We start from the raw sequence: 21,216 nt of genomic DNA on the forward strand, positions 1-21,216 counted from the left end.
GAGTTAAAGCAGCAGCAGTCTGTTTACACCAGGCCGGTGAACAAGTCACAGAAAGCATCGGAAGCTTCATTTAGAGCTGCACGTTTTTAAATAAAGTACAAGAAAGCCTTTTCCGACGGAGAGGTCTTGAAAGGTGCAATGATGTTATTGAAAACACTGTTCTAAGAGAAGAAGATAGGTTCTGATGTGATCTCCACTCTCTGATGTTACACAGTTAGTGTTTGTACAAACAGGATATGATCTGAAGATGTGACAGTTAATGATTTCTTAATGTTTTTTTTACAGAAGTGATACTTTGTACTAAAATATAACTGGTTTGATTTTGAACAAAATGCTACAAATGTGCTCATTCATACAAAACTGTCAACAAAGATATTTACACAAATATCAGAGATGTGATAACTCTGACTTTCAAATGTTGAAATAGATTGAGAACATAAATAAATAATGTTGCATGTTTAAATATATCTGTGTTTCCTACCATAAATCATTGTTAATAATCATTGTGATGAATAATTAACATTAACATGTGATCAGACAGTCTCTTCACATGTATGAATATTTATTATTATTATTATTATTATTAATGATAATATTATCATTAAAGGTGAACCGTGCAACTATGTTATTCAGGAAGTTTGTACCAAACAAGTAGCTCTTCAGTATTATTCAGTACCCTTGAAGTAGCTTTCAGTATCAAAAGGTTGGTGACCTCTGCACTAGGTGGCTAGGAGCTGCTGTTGTCCATTTACTTGCAAAATATCAGGTATAGTGTTACAGCCTTAGCTTGAAAATTAATAAATGGTTAACTTAAGAAAAAAAACAGATAATTACTGTTAATATTCCAATATTTATTTATCTCATAAAGAAACTGCAGACCAACATAACAATGATAATAATAGCATTGCGGTTCTTCTAGGAAGCATTTAAACCATTCCAGTAGGTAGCCAGGAAGGAGCAATGGCACTGACCCTATTTCGGGAACACGTGGACCTTGTGTGCCCTCCTTCATAGTGTGATATATAGGATTCTGGCGGTCAGTACAGTCCAGTATTAACACGTGCCACCGGAGCGTAACGGATCCAGATTGAATAAAGGTCTTGGGTTCCCATTTGTTGATAAAGACTGTTCAAAAAACTATAATATAACACGTGATCAACAATAATAGAACAGTAGAAGCCATCTCCACCATCAAACCGAGCCAAATGAGTATGATCTAACTCCTGGATTAATTTCTGTCTCTCCCCCTCTCTCCATATTTCCTATTCTCCCTCGCGGATCTAGTTGGATCCAGTCTAGGTGAAGCGGACTTCTTGGTGCGAGATAATCGGCAGATGATGTGAGTTAATGAGGCGGAGATGCGGGGGGACAAACTCAGATGCGCTCCTCTCCGGCGAAGACAGGTTCGCAACAAGTGAGCGGGAGGAGGACGAGACGGAGGACACAGAGAGAATAAAGGAAGTAGCGGGGGGGACAGGCGGAAAGTAACTGGAGAAGGAAGGAGATAAAGCAGAAACACCTTCCTGGTTCTCGCTATGGACACGGTGCAGAGCGCACAGGTCGCCGACATGGGAGGAGAGCACTCCTCTGGGGTATGCGTGGTAGAGCGGGATCGGGAGAGGGTCGAGGTGTCCAGCCCCTGTCCACCAGCCAAGCAGCGCTCCCTGCGTGTGGTGTACGTTCTGAACGATGGGCTGAAGTCGGTTATGGCCAGCAGCCCGGAGTCCGGAGCGCTGCAGTGTCTGCAGAGAGCCTGCGACTCGGAGAGCGCGCTGCTCACCACCGTTACCTTCGGACGGCTTGACTTTGGAGAAACATCCGTGCTAGATAGTTTCTACGATGCAGGTGTGTGTTAATGAAACAGCATGTGTTGGTTTTTTTGCAGGTCAACAGATAAAGCCGCACAGGGTTGAACAAAAGTTGTTTCAGCTGAAATAGTCAATGAAATGCTGTTGAAATGTACACATAAGTATATGTGCAGTAAGTCTATTTTGTTATTCCTACCTAAATGATAGTATTTAATATGACTATAACTATAACTCACTCATCTCACAATAATAATTACTATCACTGCTTCTAGTGTGTATTAGACATAATTATGCTATTACATTAAATGACGGTGTGTTTGAGTGATACTTATAGCGCTATTTCTAAAGTGAGAAATTACAATATTAACCTTTGTTTATTCAGAGGAGAAAGAGTGACGGTAGTGGAGACAACTGTGAGAGTGTTTTATTAAAACGGAAGATAATGTGACAAAGACAGATTAAATTCTTAGTTCAGTTGAAAACCTGAAAACAATTAGCCTTTTTATCTGCTGCCACTGTTTCAGCAATTATGGCTACAAGAAGCATTTAAATCAAGCCGTGACATGTTTATGGAAGTTATGTAGATGACAGGAACATAGCCGTGCTTCTTAGGGTTATAGTGGGACAGTAAGTGTGTCCAGAATAAATACATAAATTGAAACATTCAATGCCTTAACATATAATATAGACTCATTTTAAAAAGGATTTAATGCCTCATTTTTATATTGACTGATGATATCTTACTCTTCGTATGTCTATTATTATATATATTTATCTGCTAATACGACTGAGATGAAAACGTCTCATTGGTTTGTACATTGAAATCTCAATGGATAGAGCCAAAGAGCCAGGACATGTCCTTCCTTTCTCTGTTGGATATGTTGTGAATGCTGTTTGGTATCATTTTTGACAATTAGATTGCTAATATCAAATACAATGTTTATTATAAATGCTTGAAGTTTGGCTCTAGGAATGACAATCTTGGTTTGTCGGTCCACCAATTTAGTCCGGACTGAAATATCTTTACAACGGGATGGGATGTTGTACAGACATTCATGGTCCTCAGAGGATGAGTCTCAGTCACTGTTGTGATGCGTTGGCTTTTCCTGTAGCGCCACAATGAGGTTGACATTTATGTTTTTCTATCGAGACGTGTTGACAACAATTAACTGCTAATTAATTAATTGTAATAACCTTTCATCTAGAATCATCACCACCAGGTCAAAATGTATGACCAAACACCTGCACAACTAATGACATCAGTCCCACCTAATAAGAACATTCTTTAATTCTTTTAAATATAATTTATTGAGTTTTTATTTGTGTATTCAACCAAAAAGTATTGCAGATGTTAAGTTGTGACTTTTTCATGTTTTATTTTTCCAAGTACTTCGGTTTAAGACCGTAAGACTAATTGTACTTTGATTAAGCTAATTAGCAAATTTGAACATGTTGACACTCTAATTAAGATGGTGAACATGGTAAACGTTATACCTGCTAAACATTAGCATGTTAGCATTGTCATTGTGCGTATGTTAGCATGTTGACGTTAGCATTTAGCTCAAAGCCCAGCATGGCTGTAGACCCTGGATCTTAACGTGCTGCTAGCGAGAGACATTTTTACTAAATTAATTTATTCAAGTAATAAATCATAGCATGTTTTTTGCACCTCCTTTTGGACCATATTTTCTTTCAATTAATACATTTAGGACATTCATAACAATAAAGAGGTCTAGTGAAATTTCATTCATGCGCTCTGTAAGTAATAAGTAAAGTACAATACTTGGCGGAACTACTCCAGGAAGATACAACAAGACTCCTTTCTATTCTTGATGTCTTGATATTTTGTACTTTTGTTAATGTTCATGAAGGATCAAAAAGCATTTATAACATTTTGCAAGCTTTCAAAGGAGCTTCCAACTGTCTATTTGTTGTTTTAATCTGTCCATTGGGGTCATCGGTCAGGTGCACTCCTAAAGCTTGTAGTGCTTCAGAGAGTCTTACTCAAGATCTGATCATTCGGAATGGGAAATTAATCCCTTTTAGACATGTTTTAGTTGTTGTCATGATCGTTATTGCGACATCCTTCCCGTCTCTTCCAGACATCGCGGTTGTGGACATGAGCGATGTGTTTCGGCAGCCCTCTCTGTTTTATCATCTGGGTGTGAGGGAGAGCTTCGACATGGCCAACAACGTCATCCTGTACAACGACACTGACCCTGACACTGCCCAGTCACTGAAGGTACTCCCAAACATACACTTCTTTGAGTCTCCTGTCGGTGTATTTAGATTTCATGGATGCCATTCCTTTGCAGCTCCTTAAAGCAAAGTGATCCACTATGTTATTTACGGACTGTGTGTGTGTGTGTGTGTGTGTACATATTGGTCAATGTGTTTGTGTGCAGTACGCTACGTGTTTTCAGGGGGAAACAGCTTTTTGAAGTAATAATGTGACAGTATAACTTAAGAGTACACAAGAACATACAACATGCTCTGTTTTATCTCCTTACAGGACATGGTGGCACAGAAAAACACAGTAAGTTTCTGTGTGTGTGTGTGTGTGTGTGTGTGTGTGTATTACAGAGTGATTTACGTGCACACACTTGTCTCGTACTATTTTTGGAATAAATAAGTGCTGTCCGTCCTCTCACGCACAACGCAGTGCAGGAATGCATATCTATATGCTTTCACTCTGTCCCTCTCTCTCTCTCTCTTGTCTCTCTCTTTCTCTCACACACACATTTATATTAGTAACTGATTTTTAACGTATGTATGTCTATCTGTGTGTGGAGTCCACTCGTACTCCAGCATTAGGTTTTCCTTGGGTTCAGTTGCCACCAGAATACAGAGGCTCTGGATTGCGCAATAAAGTAGGTACCATGCTGCACCAGGGCATGCTGGGAGATCTCACTCTTCACAGGCTAATAATAATAACAAACATGGAGGAGGGGCTAAAAAACACTGACCTCCCAATGGGATGTTGCGTGACTGACAATATGAATGCCCTAACAACAGCAACCAAAGAAGGATACAATTATGTTCGGGCATGACGGACATTGTTGAAAACAGCCATGAGATCCTGTGGCTATTTTCTTATCTGTGAAAATAGTGATATATTGTTTGTCTTTATTTTCCAATGCTTTTAAAATTATTTGAATGACAGACACTTTACAATTATTATCTCCTTTGCACCTCAGCTCAGTGTGAAGCATGTTGTTGATAATACAAAAATAAATAAATCTGATTACAGACCTGTTAACTCCAGCACTCGGATTAAGACCTACTGGTCATTTAAAAAGAATACTGCATGAATAGGGGAAAATAAATGAGAACACATTGTGCCCAATTGTCCATATTGTGCAATGATCCTATATAGTGCGACCATCAGTTAAATCCCAGCACAACCCGAGAGTCCAAAAAGATTGAACTGGAAGAAGAAAGACATTGTTCTACACAAAAGGAACATTTGGAGTAAAAACCAAAGGACCACAAAAGAAATGGAAATAATAAGAAAGACATGGTGTGTTGTGTGCATTGGTTCTTGCTGTTCTGGATATTTAACAGTCACGTGAGTCTCATTACTTGAGCTCACCTCTGCTGATGTCGTCGTGTTGCTACCAAACAATCTCAGTGGTATACTGATCCTCTGCTCGTACTGATACTCCTCATTAATCATCTCTCCAACCCTTCCCCTTCTTGGACTCCTTTGACACCTGGCATTAGCATCGGGCATGTTCTATATCTGACTTATAGCTGTATTATGTTTAAAAGCACCTCTAGTGAGCCTTCTCACACTCAAATCTGAATCCTGTTGACCAATTCCCCTTTTCTCCTTCCAGGCATCCAGTGGTAACTACTACTTCATCCCCTACATAGTGACTCCTAACCATGAGTACATGTGCTGTGAGAGTGACGCCCAGCGCAGGGCCAGTGAGTACATGCAGCCCAGCTGGGACAACCTGCTGGGGCCGCTCTGCGTCCCCCTGACTGACCGCTTCACCAGCCTGCTGAAGGACATCCACGTCACATCCTGGTGAGACACATTTTAAAACCTTAACGTGATCAAACACAAGTAATCTTATCTTATTAAACTCACATGTGGGTGGGTAGCTTCAATGGCCCAAACATTCAGACTCTTGACTCTCTTGTAAAAACTAATGTACGATCCAGAGAGCACATTGGTTTTACTTTTCCCCTCAAATAAATCTGGATTTATTTCAATGATTGAAAATCAGATAAAACATCAATAATAGCAAATGATATAGGAAACTATTGCTTTTGGAACATGGTTTCTCCAGGGTTCACCAAGTTCAATATAAGACTTTTTAATAACAAATCTGTTTTATGATCATACCTGCCAAAGTATAAAACGTGCAATGGGAAACCAGTAGGGACAATATGGCTTCAAATTATATATTCATACATCACATTATTTTGTATTTCCCAGTGATATATAATAATAATTCCTAATACTATCATTCATTAATTGAATTAACACAACCTGAAAAAGTGGCTTTTTGTAGGGCACTGAATTGAATGTTTGTTTTTTAGACCTGTGGCACATAATTAGCACTTTTCTTTCTCTTCACCGTGTATTAAATATTTTCTGAGCGGATTCATCCCAAGATAACATCATTTGCTGTAATAGTGTATGTTTGCAGCAGGAAACAAAACATTTTTAAACAAAAACTGGGAGAGAATTAGTTCATCTTTTGGATGAAGACCTGTAAAGAATCAGCTTTTTAAGAAATGTTTAAGGCGTCAAATGAAGACTCTTCCTCTCCTTTCTTATCCTCATTTTGATATGTCTCACTGTCTTTCTCCATATCTCTCCTCCTCTCCATTAACTCTCCAATTACCCCTCATTGTCTCTACTTTCTTCTTGTCTGTGCAGTGCTTCGTTTAAGGACACCCTGCTAAATGACATCAGGAAGGCAAGAGAGAAGTACCAGGGAGAGGAGCTGGCCAAGGAGCTTTCCCGTATCAAACTCCGAATTGACAACACAGAAGTCCTCACCCAGGACATCGTCATGAATCTGCTCTTTTCTTACAGAGACATACAAGTACAAACACACAATTTGGAGAAACAGTGCCAAACACATACATGCATCATATTAATGTGAAAGGCAAGAAATAATTTCACCTTATCTGACCACAAGGACTACGATGCCATGGTGAAGCTGGTGGAGACTCTAGAGATGCTGCCGACTTGTGATCTGGCCACCCAGCCTATGATCCAGTTCCACTACGCCTTCGCCCTCAACAGGTACAGGACAAACATTTTAGCCCTTAACCCTTTAGCCCTTGTTTTTTACTACTACTAAAAGAATTTACTCTGTTCCCCCATACATTCAGGCTTTCATTCCCTTGTCACTGACATTTATTTTTAACTTTCGACACAATCTTTGCAAGATTTTGGATCCTTTTCCCTTTACATTTAAGCCAAATGTGATTGTCCTACAATGTAATCTGCCATAGAAAGCCTAAACACAGTAACTAGCTATTTATGTCTTTCCTAGCTTTATTGTAACTTTATTCAAAAAAGATAAATTTTGATGAACTAAGATCGTCATATTTCAGTTTATTATTCCATATAACTAAATACTAAACTAAATAAATGCAGTCTTAGTTGAAAGCAACCCGGCTGACATTAAACTCCTGCTATCTGTAACTGGCCAGCAGAGTAGGAGTAACATTTTAGCTTTGGACTCTAATGGAAATCATGCGATTTATTGTGGTAATCTTTAAATCACACATTTGATGATATTTATATAGCCTATCGATTTTTTTATTTTATTTTTCATTCATTTATAAATCTGTATGTGTGCAGGAGGAACACTCCTGGTGACAGAGAGCAGGCTCTCACTGTGATGCTGCAGGTGTTGCAGTCGTGTGAACATCCAGCGCCGGACATGTTCTGCCTCTGTGGACGGATATACAAGGATATCTTCCTGGACTCAGACTGCAAAGACACCATAAACAGGGACAACGCTATACAGTGGTGAGAACACACACACATGCTGATAATCTTTTCCAATTGTTATCAGAATTGTTATCTGCATCTAATTATTTACATTTGTGCAGGTACAGAAAGGGTTTTGAGCTGCAGCCAACTCTCTACTCAGGTATCAACCTTGCTGTCCTCCTCATAGTTGCTGGCCAACAGTTCGAGAGCTCCATTGAACTGAGAAAAATAGGTAAGAAAATGTTATAATACAAACACATGTTGAAATTGTGCCTTTTGGGTTCAGTAGCCTACAGACATTTTAAGGGTAAATGATTAACTGATACAGTATCTGCAAACTAAGCAGATAGAAGCCACATTAAATGTGAACAAAACAAGCTAGCTAAGCTACAAAACCTGCTGTGTTAGTTGAACTATAGTATGCAATACTATAGTGTGCTAAAAATGAAGAATAAAGAATACAGAGATTGCTAGAAAATTCTATCATGTTTTCACACTTATAATCTGTTGTATTTAGGTGTGAGGTTGAACAGTCTGCTGGGGCGCAAAGGTTCCCTGGAGAAAATGAATAACTACTGGGACGTGGGCCAGTTCTTCACTGTTAGCATGCTAGCTAACGACATCTCTAAAGCTACTCAGGCAGCCGAAAAGCTCTTCAAACTCAAGCCGCCTCTCTGGTAAAGACATTCACATTCATAAAAAAATATTTTCTATGTTGTCAGTAGGCTACTGTTATGGTACCGTATCAGGAAATGTTTATGGTCTTAAGCTAATATGTTTAGGCTATAGGCTACAGAATAACTGTCAAGGAAATAGATGTAGCCTAGGCTAATTAGGCCTACTCTAAAATAATTATATTCTGCATTTTCAAATACCAGTGAGTTATTACAGGAGGACTAATAGGAGGCTCTCATAATGTCTGAAGACAAAATCCATAGTGGTCAAACCGTGGAATTAAAACTTCTGGGTCCGTTACATGATGCCATTGGGCCCAAAAATATTTTTTAAACATGTGTAAATCAGTGGATCATTTATAAAAAAAAATTTTAATCAACTTACCAGTACGAACATTTAAATAGACCTTATCATTAGGTTCTAAAAGTTGTATAATTCACTAATAGCCGAATCCAGAGTTATTTCCCAAGGGATAAAGAACTGCAGTTCATGCGAAACGAAACCAAGCAGTAAGGAAATGCTAGTGCACTTGCATGATGGGCCCCATGATCTGTATAATTTCATACTTGTCAAACATTTTGGCTTCATCTGCCACTGAGCAACTTGCAAAGGAATGAACGGGGGCCCGTCTCCAATGCTGTATCCAGTTCTCTTTATACATCTATGAGCCAAATCCCATTCAGAAAATCCCCAATTTTGAGAGTTGTTTGTGTGCTGTCTCTTTGACAGTTGCTATTTCCTTTCAATGACCATAGGCACAGCACAAAACATCAAATAACAACCAACACTTTTTGAAAATAGAGTATATTTACAGGGGAATAAAGATTCTCCTCAGTCTTTGTTGATGGTCTGTTTGTGATTTAGGTAATAAAACGTGTATTATTTTCCAGTTCCTCTTGTTTCCATGTTTTGCATTCAGTTGAATGAAAACAGTGATTATAATTAGTTTTATGTGTACTTTCTTCCAGGTATTTGCGTTCAGTGGTGCAGAACCTGCAGCTGATCCAGAGGTTTAAGAAGCAGACAGTGGAACATTCTCCTCAGAGGGAGAGACTCAACTTCTGGATGGACATCATCGTCGAGGCCACGCAGGGCACCACCAATCGACTGCGGTTTCCAGTACTGACGCACATACGCAAACACGCAAACATTCTCGATCAGATATTCAGAGACTGATAACATCTGTCTGTAAAATGTGTTTTACAGGTGTTGATTCTGGAGCCAACTAAGGTTTACCAGCCCTCCTATGTGTCCATTAACAACGAGGCTGAAGAGAAGAACGTCTCTATTTGGCATGTTTCTCCCGCCGAAACGGTAAGAAAATCCCTTCTTAACCACACAGTCTTCCTCTTTACATTGCATCATTGACAATTAACTGTCAATTAACTGTGTTTGAGTTGATCCTTATTGAATATGTCTTTGCAAATTTGAATTATTTGAACATTTTAAACTTACTTCATTTTCCTTACAGAAAGGGATCCATGAGTGGACCTTCACTGCAATGTCGATCAAAGGCATTAGGTATGAATGTTAAGTTAGAGGTGAATAAACTGCAAAAGTTCCCAAACTGTTCGGCGTGTTTGACAACATTATGCAGCTAAAACACAAAATGTGTCACTGTTTATATGGGTTTGTTACTATAAGAGGCATAAAGTTAATTAGTCCTACATGTATATATATAAACATCTTACTCAGATGAGCTAGTTCATTGTGCAAGTTTGGATTCACTGCATTTCAAAATAAATGATTGCATGACCAAAATCAAAAGTTTTAATGCATGGTTTAAAAGTACATTAAAATATGTTTAAAAAAAGAAAATTGTGACAAAAGATGTAATACAACAGAGAAAGAGGGAAAAATAAATCTAAGATGCCATCTACTCTTCTGTCTGCAGCATCAGTAAGTTTGATGAGCGGTGCTGCTTCCTCTATGTCCACGATAACTCCGATGACTTCCAGATCTACTTCTCCACTGAGGAACAGTGCGGTCGGTGAGGACACACACCTCCTAGATGTGTCTGTGTAGGTGTGTGTGTTTGTCTGCGTTTGTGTTCGTACAGTACGTATGTGCGATTGTATTGCAACATGACCTGATGGCCACGAATTGAAGATAACACTGTTATAATGCCGTGTTTCAGGTTCTGCTCCATGGTGAAAGAGATGATATCAGATGGTACGGGAAACGCTGTGGAGCTGGAGGGGGAAGGAGACGGAGATACACTAGAGGTTATAACTAGAGCCATTATTTTACAGTAAATATCTCTCGCTCTAGTTTACCATTTGCTGATTAGGAATATGTGTGTCTCTGCGTGTGTTACAGTATGAATACGACACCAATGAGACAGGGGACAGGGTGGTGTTGGGGCGGGGCACCTATGGAGTTGTGTATGCTGGGAGAGACGTCAGCAACCAGGTCCGAATCGCCATCAAAGAGATCCCTGAGAGAGACAGCAGGTAGGTGGGTTTGTGGACAAAGATGATGACCTGCAGTGACCCCGATCAAGTTGACTATTTGACACTTTGGAATGTGCCAGGATTGTGCCAGTGTTATAGCCCCCCAGGCTAAGTGTGCTGTTGTTGTCTTTGTTTAATCGACAAGGGATTGTAAATGATATATCTTGTGTGTTGATGAATGTCTTATTCTTACACCAGGTTGTTTTTCTTAGTTAGTTGTGTAAAAGTATAAGAATGTGAAGCGAGGTTGATGCTGTAATCAAATATGCATTATAAGCAAACTTTATCTGGGTAAATAAAGGGTTGTTTTTCTCTTTCTCTGTGAACTAGGTACTCCCAGCCCCTTCATGAAGAGATTGCCCTTCACAAGTACCTGAAGCACAGGAACATTGTTCAGTATTTAGGTTCCGTTTCTGAGAACGGATACATCAAGATCTTCATGGAACAAGTGCCCGGAGGTATGTTTGTGCGAGAGAGCGAAAGATGGTAAAACAATTACACAGTAGTGTGAACTACGTCACATTTCTTTACTTAGAAACTGTAACTATTGATGTTGGTGATTCCAAATAGAGAGGCAGAAAAAAAATCAAAAATACTTTTTCTACTTTGTGCTTTATCCTGTGCAGGTAGGCAGATACTTTTGATTCATGCAGGACAAATGACCTATTTCAGAGATCGATGCTTGTGACCTCTCGGTTACTGAGCGGTCTCTCTAACTGCTTGGTCATCTTCCCATTTCATGATAGGTTTTGGACACTCCTTCTCTTCCTTTCTCCAGGAAGCCTGTCTGCGTTGCTGCGGTCTAAATGGGGTCCGCTGAAAGAGGCGACTATCATCTTCTACACCAGACAGATCCTGGAGGGTCTCCGATACCTGCACGAGAACCAGATCGTCCACCGAGACATCAAGGTACAAGGAAGCACATTGAACGAGACCTTCATACAACACAGTCTGTGGTTCGATCAAGTGTGACATGGTAACATAACATGGCGTGGTGGTGAGTTGATAGTAAACAGCTGCTGTTTCTCCATTAGGGTGATAATGTGTTGGTGAACACCTACAGTGGGGTCTTGAAGATCTCCGACTTTGGTACCTCCAAGCGGTTGGCAGGAGTCAACCCGTGTACAGAGACATTCACCGGTAACTTCTTCTACAGTTAATTGTATTGTTGTTGTCTTGATGTGTTTTATTTGAAATCGGCATGTCCCCAAATCCCCAGATTACATTTTAAAATTCAAGTAAAAAAGTATTTGTCATATTTACGGTAATTTTTAACATTAAAATGATCAAATCTACAAATGGTTTTTAACATAAAAGGAACAATAAACTTAATTATCACAATAATACCTCTATACAGTACATCACCACATAACACTTTGCCTAGTACAAATGAATAAACTGCTCCAGTAATGGCTTAGAGAGAAAGAAACTGCACACATCATAATACAGTTATTCAGTCTAATACAATGGAGTCGTAGAGATGTTTCCGTCTATGAGTGTAAATATCAAATGACCCTCAAAATGTCAAGAGCCACTATCAGCCTCTATGGAAACACGAGTGTGTACAAATGTGCATGTGCACGGTTCATGCACATCCATTGGCCATCTGGCCTTCTCCAGCAGTCAGCGAGGTGAGTAATTAGATTAGCTAATCAAGCAGAGGAAGAAGGGTGTTTACCTTTCATTAGCAGGTGTGTGTATATGTGTGCGCGTGTGTGTGTGTGTGTGTGTGTCCTTATCTGTCTCTCCTGTGACTCCATCTTTTTATAGCTCTCTCTGTCTCTCGCTGTTTACATCAGCATTTAAAGCAGACCACAGATCCCAAATCTGCTCAGAATATCTGACTGCAGACAAAATACTCGGAGATGAAACCAAACATAACTAACAAATTCTTCTGAACTCGTTTTTGGGATTAAAAACAAGGTCGGTTCTTTATGGAATAACAACTCCAGAGATGTATTGGTTTAAAGACTTTGGGATAAGATCCAGCTTTTGCCGCGTGTCCAGAAGTGTTCATTTTAAAATGTCATCTTCAGTTTGTGAGTTGATTTGTTGACACTAAATTACTTGATTGCCTCTCCTTATCTATTATACATAATTGTTCCATGTTACCATCTGCCTCTCTTTCTGCAGGTACTCTGCAGTATATGGCTCCAGAAATCATTGATAAGGGCCCTCGAGGGTACGGGGCCCCGGCTGACATCTGGTCCCTGGGATGCACCATTATAGAAATGGCTACTGGGAAACCGCCCTTTCATGAGCTGGGAGAACCACAGGCGGCCATGTTTAAGGTAAGAGTTGACTCTGTGTACCATGTGTCTTCCTTTACATGAGAGCAGTTGTCTGTACATGTTGAATAAAAACATATTCATTATGTGGTTTTATGGTTCAGGTGGGCATGTTTAAGATCCACCCAGAGATTCCTGAGTCCTTGTCATTGGAGGCAAAGTCGTTTATCTTGCGCTGCTTCGAGCCGGACCCTCACAAGAGAGCCATCACCTCGGACCTCCTCCGAGACACTTTCGTCAAACACAACGCCAAGGGCAAGAAGAGCAAGATCGCCTTCAAACCATTAGGTTAACACACACACACACACACACACACACACACACACACACACACACACACAGTATAGTGTCTCTCAGATAAAAAAATCTATTAATAACTTTTAATCCTTTTTTTAATCCCTAAAGGAGAAACTCATTTGGTTGCCCTTGCACAGTGACAAATAACAAAATATATACAGCGCACAGCAGACAGCATATGAAGAACATACTGCCACAGACAATAGTTAGTAGCTCAGGAGTCTGGCTTAAAAGGAACGGGGACCATACTTTTGCTGCCTTTCCCCGTAAACGTAGGTTATGTAATCTGGAGTGGGAATTCCCAATAAACTGATTGGATGGACCAATTAGAAGGTTCTGATTGAAAACCGGAGGAGATTGGGTTGACGCTAGAATTTACAGCTCACAGCAGCAGAGAAGGCACCAGATTTGAATGATATGCAGCAAAGGGCCGCAGGTCGGATTTAAACGCAGGCCACTGCGGTAAGTACTGAACCTTAGTCCCTGTGCAGCACGCTCTACCAGGTGAGCTACCGGCGTGCCCGAAGGCAATGGATTTTAAAAGTTTGACAGCAACAAGATGATTGGCATATGGAGGTCATGGCAAAACCTGATTTGTTCAAATGAAGTTTGACTTGACTTGGACGTGTTGTAGAAAACATTCTCAAGACTAACATGTTTTCTTAACTGATGTTTTTGCAGACTACATCCACAACGTTTCGCTGCCGGTGCAGTTGCAGTGCGAGGCCACCGGGAGCAGCAGCAGTGAACAGGGCTCCATGAGCCCGGACTGCGACTCCAAGCACGACGTTTTCTTCCAGAAGAAGAAAAGCTCCGGCTCTGACAACCTGCTCAAACCCCCCAACTCCAACTACTTAAGGTGTGTATGTGTGTTTGTGTGCAGATAGTGGGTTCATTCGGGTCATCTGGGTCAAGTTAGATTTCACAAGAGATCCAAAATTCAGATGTGGGGCCCAGATTTCTTAAATATCCAACAGCTAAACTCGCAAAGTCCATTTGGATGGCATCAGAATAGCCTTCTTTTGTCGTCATGTGTATTCTCATTGCAAAAATAACATATTACACTCTTACAATGTTAAAACTATGTGTTACTGCAGAAAAACTCTTGACTCTTGACATTACAGATCATGTGAGAAGATGTGAATGAATGTGCACGAGTGTGTACATGTATGTGTGTTTTGGTGGCAGGTGGCCTTATTGTGCGCACAGTGTGCTCTGGTGCCTTTTACAACACTGATATAATGAGCTCTGATTATTTTACGAGCTAAAGCTGGCAGCTGAGCACACACGCACCATCACACGCGCACATCCACGTGCACAGACACACATGTGGGTGTACGTACTCGCACGACCTGTCGCGCTGACTCATGCTGCCTCTGCACTTTCCTGGGCACACATAGTAGCCAGGAGAGGCTTGTATCTGTAAATAAACTGAACGGCGCGTCACGCTGTCGTAAACAGTTGTGTACTTTATGTGTTATTTTATATTGCAGTGAGATCACTGTGTGTGTGTGTGTGTGTGTGTGTGTGTGTGTGTGTGTGTGTGTGTGTGTGTGTGTGTGTGTGTGTGTGTGTGTGTGTGTGTGTGTATTATAGTGTTCCAGATGAGGGTTCGGTGTCGGAGGACCGCAGTGCGCCCCCCTCACCTGAGGACAGGGACAGCGGTCTGTTCCTGCTGAAGAAGGACAGCGAGAGACGGGCCATTCTGTTCAAGGTCCTCAATGACGACCAGGCAAAGGTCATCTCCAACCTCAAGGAGAACCACATCCAGGTGTGTTTCTATGTTTGTGACAAAGGCAAACAGATTATTAATCAATGATGTGACTGCTCCTCCCCACACCAGCAGCCAGAGTCATAAAATATATAAATGAACAATAGTTCAAATGAATGAGGCACATTGCCTCTTTTGAATCATTCATTTCGAGGGAAGTCTGATCTCATTTCTTTTTATGTATATAGAGAAAGAAACATAACTGAAAGTATTCAGTGCTCCTTCATGTGCAGTATGTTGTAGTATTTCATTTATACTTTTTGCCTTGTGTTGTATTAGTGTTGTTTATCTTTTGGAAAACTAATTTAAATAGATAATATAGAAAATCCTTCCGCACACTGTCTTCATCACTTGTCTTCATCACTTGCAGTCAGAGATATTTAACATCAACATTTTGGTACATAGAACTTCATCAGGTTATTTGTGTACTATCTCTGACTGCAAGTGATGAAGACAAGTGATGAAGAGTCTTTTGTTCTGCGTCGTCTACCCATGGTCTTCTCCCACGCAGCTGTCGATCTACAGGTGTGCAGAAGTTCTGCTCTTAGGAAAATGCAAATACATATAGAAAATGTGCTATTGATTAAAACTATAGAAGCTGTTAGTGCTCTTCTCCATTAAGCTCAGTATTAAGAATGTTTAAATCACTCAGCATACTCATTCAAGAGGCTTTACATTCCAGTTCTAGTTTCATTTATAAAGGTTTGAGAAGGCAGGATACAACAGCATACAAACACCGTTTGTTTATATATATATATATATATATATATATATATGTATATGTATGTATGTATGTATTTGTAGGGCAGTGAAGAGCTTCAGCTGTCCGTCGAACACATCAAGCAGATCATCTGCATCCTTCGAGACTTCATCCATTCCCCAGAGAGGCGCGTCATGGCGGCCACCATCTCCAAGCTCAAGTTGGACCTGGACTTCGACTCCACGTTCATCAACCAGATACAGCTGGTGCTCTTTGGCTTCCAGGACTCGGTCAGCAGCACACGTTCACAAGCTCGTACAGTGCAAGCTGTTACTCAAGGGATTTGGCCTTTTTAATTGGTTTTGGCACATTACAAAACAGCAACACGGTGGCACAATGGCACACTAGATTTATTAGAGAATGTTAAAAGACCCCATAAAAGGAGTAGTACAAATATTTAGTTGTGAAACTATAACTTGTGTAATATATGCATATACATATTATCATATAACTAATCTAGCAGCCTTTGCTGAGCTGGTAGTCATGGTCACAGATGAGAAACATACACATGAAAGGATCCTATATGACACACGCAAACATATGTAATTAAACACAATATTGTTAAACATCAACATTTTCACTGTAGTAATGCAATATTTCTGTATAATATTCTATTTGTTTAATTTCAGGAAAATTAACTTACATACGATTACATACAGAGGAGCTGATTTGACTTGTGTCATCTTAGGTCTGAATATCTGTCCTTGTGTGTGTGTGTGATGTTCTCAGGTAAACAAGGTCCTGAGGAACCATCACATTAAACCCCACTGGATGTTTGCTATGGATAACATCATCCGCCGAGCTGTGCAGGCTGCAATAACCATCCTCATACCAGGTTAGAAGCCTGAGCTTTTACTGACATCTTGTGGACACATGCAACATGTTGGATCTCACAGCTTTCTGTCGGCATGTTTGTAACTAAACATAACAACTTATTCATATATATATATATATATATATATATATATATATATATAATATTCATATATTGTTACAAGAAATGAGTTCACAGTGCCACACGTGTCTTTGACAGAGCTGCAGACCCACTTCGGCCCAGCGTCAGAGTGCGAGGGAGCAGAGAAGGAAGACGAAGTGGATGAGGAGGAAGTAGAGTTTGGTCCAGCTTTAGCTCCTCACGCTGACGACCCTGTGACAACAGTTGACCCCACTCAACCCGCATCCAGCACGCTAAACTCCACCCACTCCCAGGAGCCTCAGCGCTCGCATCATCAACTGGGAGCACAGCTGGGGCGGCTCAAACAGGAGACCAACCGGTACATGCATACACACATAGCAAGTTATAGGTATTCTTACACACAATCAAAAAACAAAGGTTCATTAAAGTTGCATGGTGTTAACTTCCTTTGATGTGGTTGCATGCGGTTAGGGAGTGTCTTTCATTCAAGATTTTATTATCATACTTTCCACCACACACACACACACTTACTCACACACATGGAAAAACTGCTGGTGTGATTGCAAATCATGATGATGGAAACTCCACTAGTATCAATCATGCAAGCAGAGACGCACACCCATAATGTGCAAACACACACCCACACACACACACGCATGAATGTTAAGATGATGTTGTTACAGCGAAAAAAGGAAAGCTGAGGAATGCTTTCTGTTGGCACACTTCTGACATAAGTGACATGGATCTTTTATTGTTGTGTGGAGGTTTCAAGAAGGGTTTTGCCCCTTGCATTTCTGTTTATTGTTATTTAGGGTTGGTATATTTCCAACCTGTGTCTATTGTGACATGTTCTGTTTTTATTACCTTGTGTCAGCAGTTTTTAAGCTTTATTCAGGCTCTTTTCAGCTGAGATCATGTCGCATGAAGCGCTACTTTCCCTGTTAATAAGGACTCAAAGTTACAGTCATCACTCTGTGTGAGCCATCACATTCAACACAAGACCCTTAAAAATGTGGAATATTCTTCTCCTTCTGCACAGTGTTGTTAAGAGACTTCTGCGTGGCTTTTATAAGTGATGTGGCTAGTTGTGCTGTTTCATTTCAAACCCACCTTAAAATTGAAGGATTGTCAAATGAGCTAGTTTGACCTGTGGAAAGACAGTACAGTTACCCATAACAGTAGAGGTTTCTATCTATTTGACAGCTTTCTTGTTAGACCATACAATCCCAGCCCTCATGCTGCCTGTGAGATGTATTGTCCATCATAACAGATGTCACTGTTTAAGCAGGCTGCTGGACGAGCTCCTGCAAAAGGAGAAGGAGTACCAGCAGGTCCTGAAGGCCACACTGCAGCAGAGAGCACACGACCTGGAGCTGGTCAGAGTCAGACACAGACCACCAGGTAAACACACGGATTGTTTCTTCCTCTGTTTATGACTCTCTTCCTCTCTAACTCTCTGTTTTGTTACAGACATTTCACCTCCCTCCATCTTCCACACCCCAGCGGACCACGAGCCGGACAAGCAGCTCACCGATTGGCTGAAAGAGCAGGGGGCAGACGCTGACAGCATAGATAAGGTTGAGTATCTGTCTATAAGCAGCACCACAGCTCATTATGTTAAGTGTGGCTTTTAAACTTGACGGCTGATGTGTGGTTTTGCAGTTTGTGCTGGAGGAATACACACTGACCGACATTCTCAATGACGTTACCAAAGATGACCTCCAATGTCTACGTCTACGGTATCTACTTGTCATATCTGTGAATCCCGTCACAACATGTTTTGAAAGAAAGCTACTCTTGGCAGCTGACTAATGTTACTAAAAACAAAAGTAGTGGGAAGAATCCTTCCTCAGAGATATAATTCTTTATAAAGAAATTCTGTGTTCAGAATATATGGGTTTTAAGATGCATTGTCTCCTATGGCTTCAGGCCATCTAATGCAGGTGCTTAATAAGAGATCTGACATGCTCTTATTTTAGCACACCTTGCAGATTTTTAACAAGGCTGCGATCAGCAAAGGTTTGTAGGTTTGAAACTGTCCACAATTCCCAGCGTCAAGAGAGGTAACCACAAAGTGCTAACTCAAGAAGCATGGCAGGTACATTTAAATGACATGTGTTGTGCCATTAGAGGGGTATGCGTACAAGTTTGTTTTCAGTCTGTTGATCAAAAGACTTTCCTCTCAAAATAGACTAGAAGCCTTAATCTGTTCTCTTCTTTATTTACAATTTCAATATTTGAGAGCGCCAGCGATGCAACCAAATCGGCGATGACAAGAGTTTTCGAGATTCAACCTCATTGGTCTGTTTCATGAACCACATGAAAAAACAAACAATACAATGAAATGTGAACACAAGAAGACAGATAGGAGGAATTTAAATCAGCTTCCAAGAGTAGCTGAAGTAAGTTTTTACGCATTCACACATCTATCACAATCAACCCTTCCTCCCCCTCAGGGGTGGAATCCTCTGCCGTATCTGGCGGGCCATCCAGCGGCACCGAGAGCGAGAAAGGCTGAGGGGCAACAAACGCTCGGAAGATGATGCATGATGGGATACACGGACTACAACTCTGGAGGACTCTTTTTTTTTTTGGCAGAAACACGCACACATCTGCACACTACCAGCCCTGCATGGCTCTCTCTCTCTCTCTCTCTCTCTCTCTCTCTCTCTCTCTCTCTCTCTCTCTCTCTCTCTACAGTGCCTTTTCATGTTGTAGTCTCTGCGTGACACCGTCACAGAAAAGAACTTCTCTATCCTTCCCCATACTGAGCATTCATAACATTGTTTCTGCCTTATGCCTCCCACACAACTCTGGTGATGTCTCTTGTTATCAGCCAGAACTGCTCTATTCTTCCTCATACTGAGCAGTCAGATGAGAAGAAGACAATTATTTACTTTGCAGAAGTGGATTGACATGTTTATGTAGGCGCCAAGTACAGACTCTGTTCTCTGTAAACAAGCATAATACAAACTCTAATCACCAACTCTCTTATCTGTAATGTAACATAACTATAAATTGTACGCAAATTAAATCCAGACAGAAAAACCCCTTGCTTGTTCCCCTGCCTTAATATGTATCTACCAGTTACTTATTGTAAGACAAGAAGTTTCAATACTTTCATCATTTACTAGATCATTATTCCAAAACTGTGCAAAGATGGAATAACCCCGCTCATAGACATTATAAATTATTAATATAAAAACGTACGACGAAATAGCTGAAGCATGCTTTTACTTTCGTACGCATGTTATTAAGATTTCCGTTATATTCTTATTGAATCAGCTACTATTTTCTTCTCTCTAGGTACCTGCATTTAACTGTTTTTTTTATTGCAACTGTTATATGTATGTGCTTGTCTGTTTCATTGATTGCTTTAAAACTGCAATAAACCTGGAAATAATGAAATTGCTTCCTACTTTTTGTTTTTATCTCAATATTTGCACACAAAATTAAATATGCTTATCGCTTGTTGACCTTGTGAGGTCATTTTCCATGCAGTATTTTCATAATATATACCTAAATAGAATATATTCATCTGCCATTTGTAGTTTTCATTTTCTGAGATAGAGAAACCGAGAGACACGCAGCCAGTTGTTTTTGAAATACCTGTTTTGCCAAATGACTCAAATGTTTTTCAATCTGTGACAGCCTTCAAATCAGTATCCAGTATTTGGTTAATGCTACTATGTTATTTTATTTATCTTTAAAGAGACAACATCTTTTTTTTTGTAGGAGTTTATGGGTCAGTTCACTCAAATTACAAGATTTAGATTCTACACAAACTAAATAATTGGAGTAACTGCAACTTTGACCTAATGATGGCGCTCGGTGAAAAGTTCAAAGATAAGCAGAATTATTCTGATTAAATTATAATAATTCAAAGTGGTCTATTGACCTGAACGTTGCCATCCGTATCGCCATGTCTCCAAGCCTGGACATGAAATCGGCAGCAACTTGTCTTTCCAAAATCAGAGCCCCATTACTCTGTAAACTTAAGCACAGCATATGTTTTTGGGAATTTAGGTTGTATGACCGGAGCCCAACCAAGATGGCAGCTGACCCATTTAACTTAAATCCAGTTAAACAGTGTACTTTTGTTTTAGCTAACAACATGTTCTGACCCTGAATCTGACTCTGACTACATTATTAGACCACCATCACCGTCAAGCAAAGCAAAGCTATCTCTTTATTCAAACTTGAAATGTTGTGTCAAGTGTAATTCTATTGCTTTAAATTTCCAACCAGCAGCTTGGACAACAGTCGGCCTACCTGACAATTGA

At 40.3% G+C, this 21,216-nt stretch overlaps 1 protein-coding gene across 2 annotated transcripts; it reads left to right on the plus strand.

The window, feature by feature from the left end:
- Positions 1 to 1,535: 1,535 nt before the first annotated feature.
- Positions 1,536 to 20,331, plus strand: map3k15 (mitogen-activated protein kinase kinase kinase 15). Of its 2 annotated transcripts, XM_029458143.1 has the most exons (30): positions 1,536 to 1,845; positions 3,911 to 4,050; positions 4,321 to 4,344; positions 4,601 to 4,678; positions 5,648 to 5,841; positions 6,703 to 6,871; positions 6,968 to 7,074; positions 7,639 to 7,809; positions 7,893 to 8,005; positions 8,291 to 8,450; positions 9,417 to 9,567; positions 9,655 to 9,762; positions 9,920 to 9,969; positions 10,343 to 10,438; positions 10,586 to 10,673; positions 10,768 to 10,901; positions 11,232 to 11,359; positions 11,680 to 11,810; positions 11,936 to 12,041; positions 13,035 to 13,192; positions 13,294 to 13,477; positions 14,168 to 14,345; positions 15,083 to 15,257; positions 16,062 to 16,247; positions 16,747 to 16,852; positions 17,051 to 17,291; positions 18,222 to 18,334; positions 18,404 to 18,510; positions 18,596 to 18,672; positions 19,390 to 20,331. In XM_029458143.1, the coding sequence occupies exons 1-30, from the start codon at positions 1,536 to 1,538 to the stop codon at positions 19,481 to 19,483; spliced, it is 4,077 nt and encodes a 1,358-aa protein (XP_029314003.1). In that variant the 3' UTR covers positions 19,484 to 20,331. The 2 variants fall into 2 exon arrangements, with proteins under 2 accessions (XP_029314003.1, XP_029314004.1); XM_029458144.1 differs by lacking the exon at positions 4,601 to 4,678.
- Positions 20,332 to 21,216: the final 885 nt, after the last annotated feature.

The sequence above is a fragment of the Cottoperca gobio genome, chromosome 20, assembly GCF_900634415.1.
Source record: "Cottoperca gobio chromosome 20, fCotGob3.1, whole genome shotgun sequence".
Taxonomy (NCBI): domain Eukaryota; kingdom Metazoa; phylum Chordata; class Actinopteri; order Perciformes; family Bovichtidae; genus Cottoperca; species Cottoperca gobio.

Bases quoted from the DNA above. Each gene is read 5' to 3' on its own strand.
- map3k15 (XM_029458143.1), top strand. From the start codon at position 1,536: ATGGACACGGTGCAGAGCGCACAGGTCGCCGACATGGGAGGAGAGCAC. The intron at 8,006-8,290 runs GTAAGAAAATGT...TGTTGTATTTAG, and splicing joins CATTGAACTGAGAAAAATAG to GTGTGAGGTTGAACAGTCTG. The intron at 8,451-9,416 runs GTAAAGACATTC...ACTTTCTTCCAG, and splicing joins AAACTCAAGCCGCCTCTCTG to GTATTTGCGTTCAGTGGTGC.